The sequence below is a fragment of the Arabidopsis lyrata genome (assembly GCF_000004255.2).
Source record: "Arabidopsis lyrata subsp. lyrata unplaced genomic scaffold ARALYscaffold_5, whole genome shotgun sequence".
Lineage (NCBI taxonomy): Eukaryota > Viridiplantae > Streptophyta > Magnoliopsida > Brassicales > Brassicaceae > Arabidopsis > Arabidopsis lyrata.
The window spans coordinates 20,103,461-20,118,536 of record NW_003302551.1 but is presented as its reverse complement, the minus strand read 5'-3'; the positions used below and the strand labels follow the sequence as shown (position 1 = coordinate 20,118,536).

The following is a 15,076-nucleotide window of genomic DNA, read 5'->3' as shown; positions in this document are numbered from 1 at the left end:
AGATGAGGCCTGTGGTGGCGTACACGGAACTTATCGACGGTTAGAAATGAAACGATCAGGAGATTAGATGGTTGATTGAAACGATGCGTTTTGGTTTATTTATAAAGAAAGAAATAAAAAAAGAGAGATGACCAAACACGCCTTTATCAGATAGTTTCTATCTCCGATGACACAAAACGAGGAAGATAATTTGACATTATAAGTAAGAACAGCTAAGCTTTACCATGTTCTAAAGGCAATAAATCTCGGATCCACTTACACGAAATTTTGATATTTTCTATTTATAATCTTTCTGGGTTTTTGCGTCTTTTGAAGGCTGAATTGCTCTCAATTGTATCATCTCCTGGGTCGTCGTAATCGTGATCATCTAGGTAAATGGCATCCCAATTTCTGTAATTTTTTTAATGTTGGAATGTTTTGAAGTTTCACATGCCTTAGATTTGACGTTCTTTTTCATTTTGTATACTTGCTAATTACATTTGTTGTGTTTAAGTCTTTGTGGTTGGTGATGAAGTTAATGTTCTAGCTTGAATTTGATCAAAGCCAACATTTTTCTTATGTTTCTTATTAATCAAACGCTGACTTTATTCAAAGGGTGAATCTTGCTATAGCTCTTGACGTTTTTTGGGTTTAATTTACAAGGGAACAACTCTGTTTCTAGATTTTGTTTCATAGTTTAGTTTTGAGGCTTTGAGCTCATGAAGAAGTGTGTTGAATGAATCTTGGCTTCTGTGTTGTTGGTTTTTTGACAGAAGAAAGCATGACTACACTAGATTTGTCCAGAGCCGAGCTTGCTCTTATTGTTCTCTATTTGAACAAAGCTGAGGCTAGAGATAAGATATGCAGAGCTATCCAGTATGGTTCCAAATTCTTGAGCGGTGGGCAACCTGGTACTGCTCAAACTGTTGACAAAAACACCAGCTTGGCTCGAAAAGTTTTCCGTCTTTTCAAGGTTTTTTCGATTTCTATCTTTGTTTTGACTTCATTGTTGCTTGCCTTCTTATATTGGATTGCAACTTTTTTGTTATCTGATTCAAAAATGATTACAAATGTGCAGTTTGTCAATGATTTTCACGGTCTTATCAGCCCCGTGCCTAAAGGAACACCGCTTCCTCTTGTCTTACTCGGGAAGGTGCCAGAAAGAGATTATTGATTTCTTACAACATTTGTTCTTATCTTGATTTGATTCAATCTTTTTAACTTTTGGTTTTGTTTGTTGGTTGACCGTTTCAGTCGAAGAATGCTCTCTTGTCTACCTTCTTGTTTCTTGATCAAATCGTCTGGCTTGGTAGATCCGGCATATATAAGGTGAGATAAGTTTAAAGCAAACAATCTATATTGGTCTATTGAAGTTTTGATGTTCATTTTCTCTGCTAAGTGACTAAACATTCTTGTTCAATCGCATCGCAGAACAAAGAACGAACTGAATTGCTTGGACGTATATCACTTTTCTGCTGGCTGGGATCATCCGTTTGTACAAGTGCAGTCGAGGTATTTTTAGTCTCCTCTTTCTCGACATTTTGATATGCCCGCGTATAAACATAAATACTGATCCTGATCTTCTCATGTGTATCAGATTGGTGAGCTTGGAAGGCTCTCTTCATCTATGAAGAAGATGGAAAAGGAACTCAAAGATGACGAAAAGCATCATGTAAAAACTCTCCTCTGTAAACTCTCTCATCTTTCTTCTTATATCTTTATATAAACTCATTCTCTTTGTAAAAAACGCAGGATGAGCTGTATCGTGCTAAGCGTCAGAAATCAAACGACAGAACTCTAGCTTTGATTAAATCAAGCATGGACATTGTTGTAGCCATTGGTCTCCTTCAATTAGCTCCAAAGACGGTTAGTCCTCGTGTCACTGGCGCTTTCGGGTTTACCACCTCACTTATCTCTTGTTATCAGGTAAACTCTCGCTCTCTTTCTTTCCACAAACCCACTTCCAGTTTCTCATCCTTGTCCGATTTCTAAAATAATTCTCCATTTTTTCTTCTGTAACCACACAGTTGCTTCCGTCGCGCCCCAAGTTGAAGACACCATGAAGACAGAAGAAACTTGTTCTCTAGACTTTCAGAATAATTGTTTCATATTCATTAGTAAACCTGTTGTGTTCAGGTATTCTAAGGAGTCTATGTTGCTCCTTTGAATGAATTTGCTGCTCTTATACTCCTTTGCAAGAATATTGATAATTTTTATAATAAGATTTTTAATTATTATACATCCTCAAGATTTCTTGATTAGAAATTTGTGTTTGTTTCTCATTTTGGTCAAGTCTCTGTTTCTACATAGTAATGAATGTTTTACTGAAACAGTGACTTCTTCTTTTGCACATTATTTTTAGGTAATATAAGAAGTTAAGAACAGAGTCTATGCATAAAGCCATCTTATATGTGAGTTCAATCAATCTGAGCTTGAGAATTTTGTGTACTTTCTCATTTTGAACAAGACTCTGTTTCTACATAGTAGAGAGGAAAGCATTCCATGTTCAATATTCATGTTTTCATCAACTTTTGCGGTAAAAGAAGAAGCAAAAAGTGTTATAATCTCTGAATGGAGAACTTGTACTTACAATCACTACAGACAAAACTAGAGACAACCCAACTATGTGTACACAAGTTCCAGATCTGAGATTCATCTTGAGAATGCATCCCAGATCAAGAAAAAAGCAGAGTATAGTGAATGTTTCACTGAAAAAAATATTCTCTCACCCTTTACAACAATCTCTCACTCTATATCTACAAAACTATTGTGATCCAATGACTTCTTTTGCACAGTCTTTAGGTAATATAAGAACAGAGTCTATGCATAGCCCACCTTTCGTGTGAGTGCAATCGATTTGAGTCATCGAGAATTTGATTCCGGTTGATATATCTGGATTTGTCACTTTGAAATCTCCAACGTGATAGTGACTCCAGCTCCCAGGGTTCTTATTCAGATAACAAAATGAAACAGCTTGTTGGTTGTCTGAAGTGGCGAGCTGGAACCTCACAGGTTTTATGTCCCATCCATGAATATGTTCAGAGTTGCAGATCCTCCTTCCAAGCCTCTTCGATGTTTTACCGAGCTGGATACGGAAGAAGAGACTGTATGTTCCAGATGGAAACTGGATCTCAAACTCTCCTCCTACTTCAAACCACCATATCTGTTGAACATAAGCAACTGACTGGAACCTGCATATACATATTGGAAGAGATTACTCATTGATCACAAGTAATTCAAGATTTGGGATACAAGCTCATTGCAAGCAACATAACGCTTTCTATCAATTAAAACCATGTAATCTAGTTGAAACTAACAAGATGGTCAACAATACCAGAGTCTAAACAAGACAAGAAGATAGTCAAACTGATGAAATTTCAAAGAAAAGTCCACACCTTTGATCGTTAATCTATAGTTTGAATTACCTGGATTCATCGGTTGGGATATGACTCCAGTATCTCCGATCATCAATTCCAGTAATCCTTAGTGCCTTTGAAGAAATAGATAAACAAAGACGACCCGTGTTCTTATCTATCCACAATTCCTGCTCAAGCATAAAAAGTTTGAAAATGAGAAAATTTTGTTTCTTTTTCTAAGATTTAAAGAGAAAGATGCAACGGGAACAAAATTTCGAACCTTTGTGCCATCTTCGAAGAGATTAGGCCGGCTAAGCTTAGCATAAAGATCTTTCTTAATTAATTTCCTCAGAGTAATTTCATCAAACACCTTGTGTGCAATAACACGATAATTCGAAGGCAACTTTGATTCCCATATGAAATCAGCTGACGAAGCGCGACGGAACATCCTATTGAGACGAGCAAGCCTACAAATCTCCGGTGGATCAAGCCGTATCATAATCAACGCTACACAATTCTCCGGTAAATCCACCAATCCGGGTTTCCTCGCGTAAACGTCACCGTCCCGGTCAAACTCCGTCAAACCTCCAGAGATATTCGCGCCCATAATCACCACCAAAAACAAACGAAAACATTAAATTTGCATGGCCGCGAAGAATCGAGAACAAATTGATATGACAGAATTAACCAATCGATCAACGAAAACTCAAAAAAACAAATAAAGGAAGCTTTCTTTTTTTGGTTGTTAATTATACGGTTTTGAACATACACAGAGAATACAAATATTCAAAGCATCTTCAGTTTATATAGAAGAATTTTTTTAACCGTATGAAATATTCAAAGGTCAATTCTCCTGAGCCTAACAATTATATAATCCTGCAGTGTACTATACGTATCTACTACATCTGAAGATGTGTGTATGTACTCGTGGTCCGGTTTAGGTCGGGTCGGGTTCAGATAAAGTGATCAAAAGTTGGCCACTTGGCCTAATAGTTTTGGTTTAAAGTGCATTATTACACGTGTTGTAGTCAATACCTGGGTGGGGATAGGGAGTTTTTAACCAAAACACCTGGCCAAGTTTTTGTTTAAAGTGAATTTTTTTAGTTTTATATGGTTAATACTTAATAGTAACTTAAAATTATAACAGTTTTAGTTTTTGTTTGATTGGATATAATTAACACAAATATTTTAAGTTGGTGAATCTTCTTATTCATACATGGACCATGGTCGACTCGAGCCCACTTTATCCATTTATTCTTGTTGTTTATTTTATAAAAGCAAGAAGTTGTGGATATGGTGTGTTTGGCTGCGGTGATCACTGATCAAGAGCATCTAATAACGGTGGAACTCGAATGAATATATATAATTGGATTTATAAATATTTATTGGGTTTGATTGGTGATCAAATAAAAGTATTACAAGTTGTACAACTTTTATTTTTACTATTCACAAAAACTTTATCAAAAGCGTTACTAAAAGTTTTATTCTCAGTTTTTTTTACAGCTTTCTCGTACAGCTCTTTCATACAGTTTTGTACTATTCCGGTAAAGCTAACAGCTAAAAAACTTATACAGTTTTTAGTTACCAATCGGACTCATTATATTTAGCTAAGTAATATCATGTATTTAACTATACCTAGTATAATATTGAGGAACGTTCTACTTCTCGTCCGTCGATAGTTAAAATGAAAAATAAAATCATTAGATATTCATATCCCATGCGATACGATGCAAGTTTTGAATGAACTTTCGTTATTGTATTAAGTAGCCGATCGACTGATAATATGGATTTAATATGTAGCATGCTTGGTAAAATTGATACAGTACATATCAAATGTTGGAATCAGTCTTGTGAACTGATCAGGGTCTGTTAGATTAGAAGGAAAAATATAATATTGTGATGACATAATTAATGTGCTTTTGATCGAATGCTTCCGTATGATAACATTAGTTAGGAAAAAAAAAAACATCAGTTAGAAGAAAAAGTAATAGCAAATTAACAATAGCAAATTGCTTTAACTAATCATGCATCATTCATTTTTTTGGTTATATTTTCATAATGTGGCCACTTCTTAATGCAATTATTTACGAGTAAAATAAGTAAATCATGTCGGGTCTTGTGGTCGGGACACTTTATCCACTTGGCTTACGTATCAACCAATCAGTACACAGTTTAGAACTTCCCACAGTTCAGGCTTATGTGGATCCAAGTCATAGGCTCGTGTTAACACGTCATCCAATTTTCTCGTCCCAGTCTCCAGATATTGTTAATTTGTTATGATTTCAAATTTCAATAAGTAGATAATATCAACAAACGTAAGAGATATTGTTGATCATCAACTTTGATCTTCTGAAATAGTTCAAAGCTTTAAAAGAAAAATATACAATTATTGGCGTTAACAAATTTTTGTTTTGTTTGTATTTTAATGTAGATTCTTTTTTCAGATTTTTTGAGTGAGGTTATCTAAACTTAGATAAGAAAGATTTTCCTCTTGTGTCTGTTAGGGATTCTTGTTTATTGAGTCTAATATTTTCTCGTCATGATTTATGGTATTAGCATTTATACATATGACAAAGTCTCTTTGAAAGAGAACTCCGAGAACGACGTTATATCTGAAAGTATATATGATAGTGAAAGCCACTTATCTATAATTTGCTTATTATATACACTTAAGTTTTAACTGAGTAATTTACTTGCAATCAATCAGTTTTTTTATTAGTTAACTTAACCGATGATGTTAGCACCATGTTTTAGATATACTTCAGTGAGAGTATATGCAGGTCTGACACATATTTGTTCGTAATATAACATTCTGAAAAGTTAAACTACCAAGTCATTGACGACAGGAAATCTATTGTTTATGGGACGATTAAACAAATGACTTTTGTACAAGACTTTGAATTTGAAAGCTCACAACGAAAACAAATTACTGCAGTGAATCCAGATATCAAATTCCAGAGAGGTAAAGGAATAAAAAAAACAATAAAGAGTAAAACGAAGTCGCATCGCATGACTAGAGAGTACCACGATGTTATGATCATGGCTTAAACCCAAAGTTTACTTACTGCTGTTTCGCACCATCGTTCTCTGGAACGGTATTCACAGGTGTTGAGGAGCCACTACGTTTGCTAGACTGACCTGTGATTGTTCTTCCCATGAATCTCCCTGCTTTGCTCAATCCGCTACCGACCGCTCCAAAACCGCTACCAACCATCCCAACACCCGAGCTCACTCCGGTTCCAACCAATCCGACTCCTGCCCCAATCCCGGTCCCAACCATTCCTACACCAGCACCAAGCCCACTTCCCACCATCCCAACTGCATCCATCGTGCTACCTATCACTCCTGCTTCCTTCAGTCTCTTCCTTTCTTCCATGATCTTCTTCTCCTCTTCTAATGCAGCCAATTGCTCCTCTTTGTTGAACTCATGATAATGTACCTTCAATTCAAGTTAATTTAGGAACAGCGAAAAGGAAAAGTTTTGCGTTTATTCAAGGGAACATCTATACCTTAAGAGTTATACTTCCTCTATCTTTCTTATCTTTTACTTTCAAAGTATCAAGTGAAGACAACAGATTTAGCTCCAGTTCTTTTGTTACTCCGGCTTCCAAACTGCTTAAGGGAAGTTTCACAAGTCCCAGACGCTCATCTTGGCCTACGTCTTTATCAAATACCTGCCAAAAGTTTTAATGGAACGAAGAGAATTAGTTAATGTTTGCAATGGCAAAGTTGAACAAGTAAGAAGCATAAATGTTTCAGATTCTAGACCTCTACAGTGAGGGACTGAGTTTCTTTGTCCTCTGCAATCAATTCGAATGTTTGATCCCAAACAGGATTCAGATTGTTCTCGATTGCCTTTGTTTTATACTTGAATACAGGACGAATGTGGATGGTAGCATAAGGGTCAGATTTTCCAATCAATTCCTTATTCTTCAAGTTAGTTGCTTTCACTACTGTTACTATAAGCTTTCCCTGTGGTTTAAGCTCCAAATCACTGAAAAAGAAGAAAAATAAAGAGAATCGTCAAATTATATAGTGTTTTCTCAATACGTATCATGACCTTCCCAAGTCAATCCTATGACTATATCAGAAGAGGAGAAAAGACAAAAGAGTGGCAATGGCAGGCAAAATATTTATGAGTGAAAAAAGGCAAATGAAAAACAAGCAGAACACATGAGTACCTTAAATCAACAGGAATACCACCAATGGGAACAACAATTCTATGAGGCCACTGAAGCATGTCTTTGACGATCGTATCAACAGTATCCTAACAGAGATAGAAGCAAAAAAGCTGTGTATAAGACCAAATGGGAACAAATAAAACCTCTTGAAACTGCTTGACCTACCAAGAGAGGAACTTACATCAATCATATCAGATAGTCCAGGAATCGCTGTTAAGCTTCCACCGACAGCCTTCAGAGTGTAATCAATTCTTGGTTTTGGCTGGTTGAGATCATATAAAAAGTTGGTCATTGTAAGCCAGGAGAAATGATATAAGAAAAATGCATCTATTCTGGATCTTTACAGGAAAAAGTGTACCTCAGCAAGTAGAGCAACAACAACAGCAGATATACAAGGAATCTCATCCGCAAGTTGAAAGATAACACGTGCAACTGTGAAAACTTGAAGATCCTTCAACTGTTTCAGCCAGAAACAAGTGTTTGTAGAGATACTCAATCTCTATTGGGCACAAAAGACAACCTAAACGACATATACTAAAATATCTCTCTAGTAACCTGAATGGGTATGGAAGCAACAAGTGCTGTAACACCTAAAACAATATTTGGATCACCACCCCATCGAAGATCAACATCCATTGTGACTTGACCTTCCTTGAAACTTTGAACACGAATACCTGCAACAATGATTAATTATGCATGTGCTCAGGCTTACAGCAAAACTAACCTAAGAGACAAATGCATGATGTTCTTCCAAGCACAAGGATTCATTAGCATTTGGCAGGAAACTCATCCCAAATAAATAATAGGACAATACAAGGTTGAACAATGGAAGGGGAAAGATAGCCATCACAAAAATGATGTTGTCCACCGTACTTTACCTTCAATCTTTGGTGCTACGTTACCCAAAGTCAATTTGCTGAACTTCAGGGAAGTAATTCCTGGTGGTCTGTAATCTTCAAGCAGAGGTTCAACAGAATCTCTTATTACCATAGTTGCTGCCTGGAAATTAGTCAACACAACAACGAATATTACACTCGTTGATTGCCAAGCTGCATTGTGGCAAGTGTTTTCCATTCCAACAAATTGGACCTATCTTAGGTGTCCAAAAACACTCGTATTTGTGTAGCAGCAACAAAAAAAGGCAGTCTACGAGTCCAATCTAGATAAGCTAAATCTTACTCTTCTTCAATAATTTCAGACATTGTAGTACAACTTGACAGTATAAAAACTCTACTCTTCCTAGGATATCTTCAGTTACCATTATTCAGGGTAAACATGCTAAAGATTTCATAGCCAACTTCCAACCGCATACACGGGAAATTAAAACACCTAATATTGCAACACAAGAAGATTAGAATCTCACCTCTGCAATATATGGCCACATCTTGCTCAGTAGTTTATTCAGCCATTTGACCTGAGAAAAAGAAGGAACAAAAGGTTTGCAGTTTAAAATTTTTGCTATGTTTCTGAGAAACCGAGTGGTTAAACTGTACTAGACTGTTCCAAAATCAGAGACACGCAAAATCAAGTATTGTTGAATTCAAAGATAAAGGAACCAGAACTAGATTTCTCCAATCAGAGTACTGAGGCAAAAAATTCTATAAACTCAATGACTCACAGAAATCATGTCGACCACGGACCACCCAAAAACGGAAGATGAACATTGAGTTAGAAAAGATAAAAAAAGAGAAATGATGACAAGTACCTGTTCAAATGCTGGAAACGATATCCATTGAGGAAAATTATCACCACAAATTTTCTTCAAATCATCTCTGCTAAGAGAGCCTAGAAGTTTCATATCAACTGCCTGTCAGAAGGCAAGAGTATACATAGTCAATAATACAGTATTGGAAGGACAAAAAAATCCTCTACTAATGTCAGACGTAGGAAGGATCAGACTCCTCAAACTGAGCAAGTAAAGCAAAATAGTAAACCACCATCTCGCTACGTAGAATCAACAGATGAACACTAACTATTGTCAATAATTAGAAGTTGCAGAGGAAATTGCTAAGCCGAATCTATAAGTAGACAAAAGTAGGTACTGATAAGTTACGCGTTTCAGCTAATCCCAAAGACCGAAACAACCAATCTATCCAACACAATCACGACGAATTTAAAATCCCAGATTCTGAATCTATCTTCATATAACCCCGTATATCAATTTTAGAACCAAATCAATTGGAGAATAAGCAGATTGAATCAATCGAACCTTGGCGACTCGCTTGGACGATCGGTGAGTCATCATACGACTCCAGCCAGCCATTAGAGCTACGCCGAAGATAATCCCGAACAGAATTCCAGATATCAAACCCATTTTCCTGCAACCAAAACAACCGATCAGGAACTTGAAGAAACCCTTGAAATCGAAACAAGAATGCAATCGGAACCTTTTCCGTTACTCCAAAATCGAAGGTCTGTGTTATCGGCGAGAAGCGTCGGCAACAGTTTATCGTCAGGGGAATGGTCAAGTGGGAGAATCAGAACAAATTAAGAATGCATTCAAGTATTTTCGGTAGGCCAGAGAGAGAGAGAGAGAGAGTGAGATAATGGGGAAGAAGAGGATGATGCGCGAGGCGAGATATTTAGAAACGGTTCTTTTCGAATCGCGATTGTATATCTATACTATTAAAAGAAAAGTGCAAATGTAAATGAGTCGGGTCAAAATCAGAAAATTGACCCGAAATTCTGAAATCGGATCTTTGAAAATTTTAAAATATAAATTCGAATTAATAATGAAAATCGAACTAAAATCAAATGTTTATGGAAATCAAATAAAATTTGATTGTACTTATGGTAACTAATTATAAAATCATATTCCGAACAATATTATACATTAATTACGTATAATATATTTGTTCATATACTTTTGGAACTAATTCCATAAAAATCAACGTTTTTCTCATTAATTTTGCTTATTTTAGCCAGTTATCATTAATTAAAGATATTTTACTTGCTTCTAGAGATTTCTAGAAAATTTATCACAACTAACCATCTATTTTATAAATTAAATAGATTTTTTTTATTTTGGTCATGTAAATTAAATAGATATAAAATATATGTAACTAATTTTAATTTAATTAGATTAAATCGAAATTATGGTATTTTCATACTTATAGCTTACCAAAGAAGTTTAATTTTCAAATTATAAAGATGTCTTGAATATGATTTTTAGAATTATTCAACAAGATGATAAATATTTATTAAATTTTGTGAATCATGAAAAATATTAATTATTTTCTAATCATTATATTTCACCTTTCAATCTCTCATCTAACAAATAAGATAAATATTCTATTATTCCAATGTCCAAACTCCATTGTGTTGTATGACTAAATAATATTTCCATTAGAGCTGTTAAAACGAGTTGATTCATCCCGTTAAGCCTGTTTTGCAATAGACAAAATATATTTTGGCATGTAGTTAGTCTGTCCGCACGACCAGCGGGTAGCATATATGAAACACAAATCCGTCGCGCGAATGTATGCCGATTTGCGGGGTTATCCGTGGATTTTGTTTAAATAATTTTAGAGTAACCAAAATTTTAAATTCTACTAAAATAAATAAATTAGAAAAAATTTAGAGATAATAATCTTTTATATCATTATATTTATAAATATTATAATTTCATTTATTAAAAGTTTTTTAAACTACCACATGTTGAATAAATTATATTTTTATCAATAAATACTATCATGTGGGTTGATCCGCCAACCCGCGGATGAAAACCGATGACCCACTGCGAATCAATCCATGTGGCCCGCTTATTTGCGGGTTTAATATATTTTCCCAAATCTGCCCAATAGTGAGATGATTTGGGCTCGACCCGCGGTTTTTTTATCTATTTTGACTGTTTTAATTCCCATGATTCGTCTAATTTTTGAATTCTAAAACACAAAATTCCATTTTGTAAATCATAATTAATATGATTGGTTTAATTATACACAATTTAATATTTTCTTTACAATTTGTTATTAGGAATATTTATAAGTACACTAAACGATTCGTTCTACTAAAAACACGCACAATATTAAAATCAACGTATGTAAATCAATATTCTCCCGCGGTGGACCGCGGGTCCGATCCTAGTTTAATTCATTTTCCAAACATTTCACTATTAGTCCTTCATATTTTAATAGTTTCTTAATTTGCCCCTTCAGTGTCTGATTCTACTAATTTCTTTTTATTTTGTAACCAAAATCTGCATGGACTGTAAAAAAATGTTACTAAAATTTAAATAAAATCTTTGGAATTCCAAGCGGGAGTTGAACAATAATAAATGAAATATTTTGTCATATATATAGATTATAGACTATAAGTTAGTTTGATTTGTGTAATCAAATGTATTTAACACTATATATATATATAGTTGTGATTCTTAATACTAATATTTTTTGTTGAATTTTTTCATATATGTTCAGTATATTGACATAAGTCTCCCTATTAGACAATAGAATTTAGAAAATCGTCTGATTTTAGAACATTACAAGAACATGTGGTCAAAATTGGAATCAGGGCATAAATATATGGACCAGTTTGAGAAATCAAAGATTTTGCCTCGTTAACTAGGCAACGAACGTTTTAATGATCCACGTGACTTGGTAAAAACAAATACTCCACGAAGAGTTAGAGACGTTCCTTACCACAAAATCACATCTCCTACACGGACGACGTTGACCGTTGACTATCGATGAACTAGCTAGCTAGCAATTAGTCATTTAAATTTTATACACGTCAACTTGTGTGGTTAAAAATAAGCTGTAACAGTGATAACAATGAACTTGAATTCTCTTATTCAGTGTTATTTAATGATTTACGTTTTAAATAATCGCTGCAGTTATTACCAACTTTACATTTCACATTTAAGCTAAATTAAGCGACATTTCTAAAATTTTGAATCAACAAAAAAGTATATTGCTAATTTCGTTTAGAAATGCATGCACCAATTTGTTATCACTCGTAAAGAATGGAAAGTCTAAATCCGAAAGCTCCAACTAATGAATGCTATGTCCTTTCTGTTTTTCTGATTCGATTCAAAAATTATATATAGAAATTTAGTTGATCTAAACAATTTCATGTTAAAGTATTATTTCAAAAATATTATCTGATAAAAATTCGTTGAAAAAAAAAGAAAACAAGAATCTCTGATATAATGACACAATTCCCACATGTAACATCAAGACAAATAACGTGTCCTCCTGATATAATGACACCATTTCTTACAATTTACAAACCTAAAATTTTCTTACAAAGATTGTCACTACTTAAAATTTGGATCATATAAGATTTCTTAAAACACTTCCAATAATTTATAATCTGGTTTGACGAAGCGTGCATAATATTAGATGGATATCGTAGCAATAGTATTGTTTCTGCTCCTCTGTTTCTTTATCTTCTTCTTTTTCTTCTACACCACCGGAAAATACTGTTCCGGTGGAGCCAAGAATCCACCGGGTCCTTCAGGGCTATCTCTGCTTCGTAACATCCTTCAAACTGTTGAAAAACCTCACCGTTCACTTGTCGATCTATCAAGGATTTACGGAAGCGTAATGAGTCTTAAGCTTGGTTGTTTGACCACGGTGGTCATATCTTCACCGGAAGCAGCAAAAGAAGTGCTGAAAACACATGATCATGTCTTGTCTTACCGAGTCTCCAGTGACCCGGTTCGAGCCGCTGGTCATCACGAGCTTTCCTTGCTCTGGCTTCCTCCGTTGGCTCGTTGGCGGTAAATAATTCAAGCCGGTTCTGTTCAGTTTTGAATCTGATTTGGGTCGGTTTTGAGTATATAGTATATTTAAATGAATAATTTTCATTAATATTATATGTTATAATGAATTATAATTTTTTTTTTCAGCAAAGATAAATTGAAGTTTAATTTGGTCAGTTAGGTTAAATTTTGTATCACTTTGGTTTTGGTTTGTTTTGTTTCATACAAAAATAACGGTATTAATCAGTTTTTCAAGATGGTTGGTTTCGTCAGGTTTCTACGAAAGATAACGAGGAACCAATTATTCTCAACGCAACGTTTAGAAGCAACCAGTGGCATAAGGACGAGGAAGGTGCAAGAACTAATGAGCTTCGTTAACAAATGCTGCGAGAGAAGATAAACTGTGAACATCTCTCGAGCATCATTCATCACATCACTCACTTAATATAATCTCGAACGCTCTGTTTTCCAAAAACCTCTCAAACTTTGATGACTTAAAGACATCTCACGATTTCCATAACGTGGTGGTTCGGATGATGGAGATCTCCGGAAAACCCAACCTCGCTGATTTCTTCCCTTTTCTTGGGTTTCTTGATCTGCAAGGAGCTAGAAAAGAAGCGAGGCTATTGATGCACAAACTGTTTAGGGTTTTTCAAGAACTCATCGATACAAAGAGATCATCAAATGCTTCGAGAAACAACAACGATATGTTAGATTCTCTTTTGGATATTGCTCATGAGGAGGAGTCAGAACTCGATGACAATAATATCAAACATCTGCTTCTCGTAAGTCTTAACTAAGACAGTACTGGTGCAAACTGGCTTCTATACATGTTCTTAATTAAATTTCTGTAATGTGTGATAGGACTTGTTTCTGGCGGGAGTAGACACGAGTTCGAGTGCAGTGGAATGGGCTATGGCGGAGTTGCTTCAAAACCCTAAGATGATAGTGAAAGTTCAAGAAGAGATAAGACAAGTAATAGGGCTAAACGGCATCGTTCAAGATCTGGATATCGTTAAATTACCTTATTTACAAGCAGTTGTGAAAGAGAGTCTTCGTCTGCATCCGCCTGCTCCTTTTCTAATCCCTCGAAAATCCGATACTGATGATGTCCGAATTTTTGAGTTCCTCATTCCTAAGAATACTCAGGTATCTACTCATTCCTGAGAACCAGAATTTGGTTCTTGTGTTGTGTAATTACTTACTAATAATTCATTCTTATTGTGTTTTGAAACAAGGTTCTTGTGAACGTGTGGGCAATAGGACGAGATCCAAACGTGTGGGAGAATCCGAAGCAGTTCGAGCCAGAGAGGTTTTTGGGAAGAGGAATCGATGTGAAAGGCAATAATTTTGAGTTGATTCCGTTTGGAGCTGGACGAAGGATCTGTCCAGGAATGCCACTAGCGTTTAGGATAATGCATCTAGTTCTTGCGTCTCTTCTCTATGGCTTTGACTGGGAGTATCAAAACGGCGTAGTTCCTGAAGATGTGGATATGAACGAGGCCTTCGGTGTCGGTGCTACCTTGCACAAAGCCAAACCATTATGTGTCGTGCCTATCAAGAAACATGTTTGACATCATTTTCGGTTTTGTATTTCTCGACGGTTCTAGTTCTGTTTCTATCCGGTTCGGGCTTAACCTTTTTGAAAGTTATGAAAGAAGTCTAATTTATATATATATATCATTTTGAAATTAAATTACGTCATATGTTAATATTATTCATAACAAGACATATCACATATTCTTGTTGACAATTTAAAAGCATATCACATATTGTTTCTTTAGCTTTTAAAGCGATCGATAAATTGTACATTTGACTTTTTGAGTCCTAAAGAACTGGGGTTTTCTTTTTGTCAA

The 15,076-nt window shown here is 35.2% G+C and overlaps 4 protein-coding genes across 7 annotated transcripts; 2 read left to right on the top strand and 2 right to left on the bottom strand.

Moving 5' to 3' along the window:
• The first annotated feature begins 121 nt into the window (after positions 1 to 121).
• LOC9312660 (peroxisomal membrane protein 11E) lies at positions 122 to 2,220 on the top strand. 4 transcript variants are annotated; one of them, XM_021024669.1, is made up of 9 exons: positions 122 to 202; positions 316 to 371; positions 756 to 952; positions 1,058 to 1,132; positions 1,234 to 1,308; positions 1,411 to 1,491; positions 1,577 to 1,651; positions 1,732 to 1,905; positions 2,007 to 2,220. In XM_021024669.1, the coding sequence occupies exons 3-9, from the start codon at positions 761 to 763 to the stop codon at positions 2,040 to 2,042; spliced, it is 708 nt and encodes a 235-aa protein (XP_020880328.1). In that variant the 5' UTR covers positions 122 to 202; positions 316 to 371; positions 756 to 760; the 3' UTR covers positions 2,043 to 2,220. The 4 variants fall into 4 exon arrangements, with proteins under 4 accessions (XP_020880328.1, XP_020880325.1, XP_020880327.1 ...); XM_021024666.1 differs by having other exon boundaries at positions 753 to 952; XM_021024668.1 differs by having other exon boundaries at positions 750 to 952.
• Positions 2,221 to 2,516: 296 nt separating this feature from the next.
• On the bottom strand, positions 2,517 to 4,287 carry LOC9312659 (F-box protein PP2-A13). The gene is made up of 3 exons (XM_021026386.1): positions 3,616 to 4,287; positions 3,405 to 3,523; positions 2,517 to 3,170 (listed from the first exon to the last, which is right to left on the bottom strand). Exons 1-3 carry the CDS (start codon positions 3,940 to 3,942, stop codon positions 2,744 to 2,746), a joined length of 873 nt encoding a protein of 290 aa, XP_020882045.1. The 5' UTR covers positions 3,943 to 4,287; the 3' UTR covers positions 2,517 to 2,743.
• A 1,866-nt stretch (positions 4,288 to 6,153) lies between these two features.
• Positions 6,154 to 10,085, bottom strand: LOC9314426 (synaptotagmin-4). Its single transcript, XM_021025812.1, has 12 exons — positions 9,904 to 10,085; positions 9,726 to 9,834; positions 9,222 to 9,323; positions 8,880 to 8,930; positions 8,395 to 8,515; positions 8,072 to 8,190; positions 7,875 to 7,973; positions 7,698 to 7,778; positions 7,517 to 7,602; positions 7,104 to 7,329; positions 6,845 to 7,009; positions 6,154 to 6,774 (listed from the first exon to the last, which is right to left on the bottom strand). Exons 2-12 carry the CDS (start codon positions 9,828 to 9,830, stop codon positions 6,397 to 6,399), a joined length of 1,533 nt encoding a protein of 510 aa, XP_020881471.1. The 5' UTR covers positions 9,831 to 9,834; positions 9,904 to 10,085; the 3' UTR covers positions 6,154 to 6,396.
• Positions 10,086 to 12,733: 2,648 nt separating this feature from the next.
• LOC9314425 (cytochrome P450 76C3) lies at positions 12,734 to 14,846 on the top strand. The gene is given in 5 exon segments (XM_021026678.1): positions 12,734 to 13,238; positions 13,494 to 13,656; positions 13,658 to 14,005; positions 14,085 to 14,369; positions 14,459 to 14,846. Coding segments are annotated over 5 exon segments (1,512 nt in total). The 5' UTR covers positions 12,734 to 12,858; the 3' UTR covers positions 14,795 to 14,846.
• The last annotated feature ends 230 nt before the right edge of the window (positions 14,847 to 15,076 follow it).

Excerpts from the sequence above, each read along its gene's own strand:
- LOC9312659 (XM_021026386.1), bottom strand. The coding sequence starts at position 3,942 with ATGGGCGCGAATATCTCTGGAGGTTTGACGGAGTTTGACCGGGACGGT. Across the intron at positions 3,524-3,615 it reads TCTTCGAAGATGGCACAAAG|GAATTGTGGATAGATAAGAA; the intron begins GTTCGAAATTTT and ends ATGCTTGAGCAG. Across the intron at positions 3,171-3,404 it reads ATCCCAACCGATGAATCCAG|GTTCCAGTCAGTTGCTTATG; the intron begins GTAATTCAAACT and ends ATGTATATGCAG.
- LOC9312660 (XM_021024669.1), top strand. The coding sequence starts at position 761 with ATGACTACACTAGATTTGTCCAGAGCCGAGCTTGCTCTTATTGTTCTC. Across the intron at positions 1,309-1,410 it reads GTAGATCCGGCATATATAAG|AACAAAGAACGAACTGAATT; the intron begins GTGAGATAAGTT and ends ATCGCATCGCAG. Across the intron at positions 1,492-1,576 it reads TTTGTACAAGTGCAGTCGAG|ATTGGTGAGCTTGGAAGGCT; the intron begins GTATTTTTAGTC and ends CATGTGTATCAG.
- LOC9314426 (XM_021025812.1), bottom strand. The coding sequence starts at position 9,830 with ATGGGTTTGATATCTGGAATTCTGTTCGGGATTATCTTCGGCGTAGCT. Across the intron at positions 8,931-9,221 it reads CGTTTCCAGCATTTGAACAG|GTCAAATGGCTGAATAAACT; the intron begins GTACTTGTCATC and ends TCTTTTTCTCAG. Across the intron at positions 8,516-8,879 it reads TGTGGCCATATATTGCAGAG|GCAGCAACTATGGTAATAAG; the intron begins GTGAGATTCTAA and ends ACTAATTTCCAG.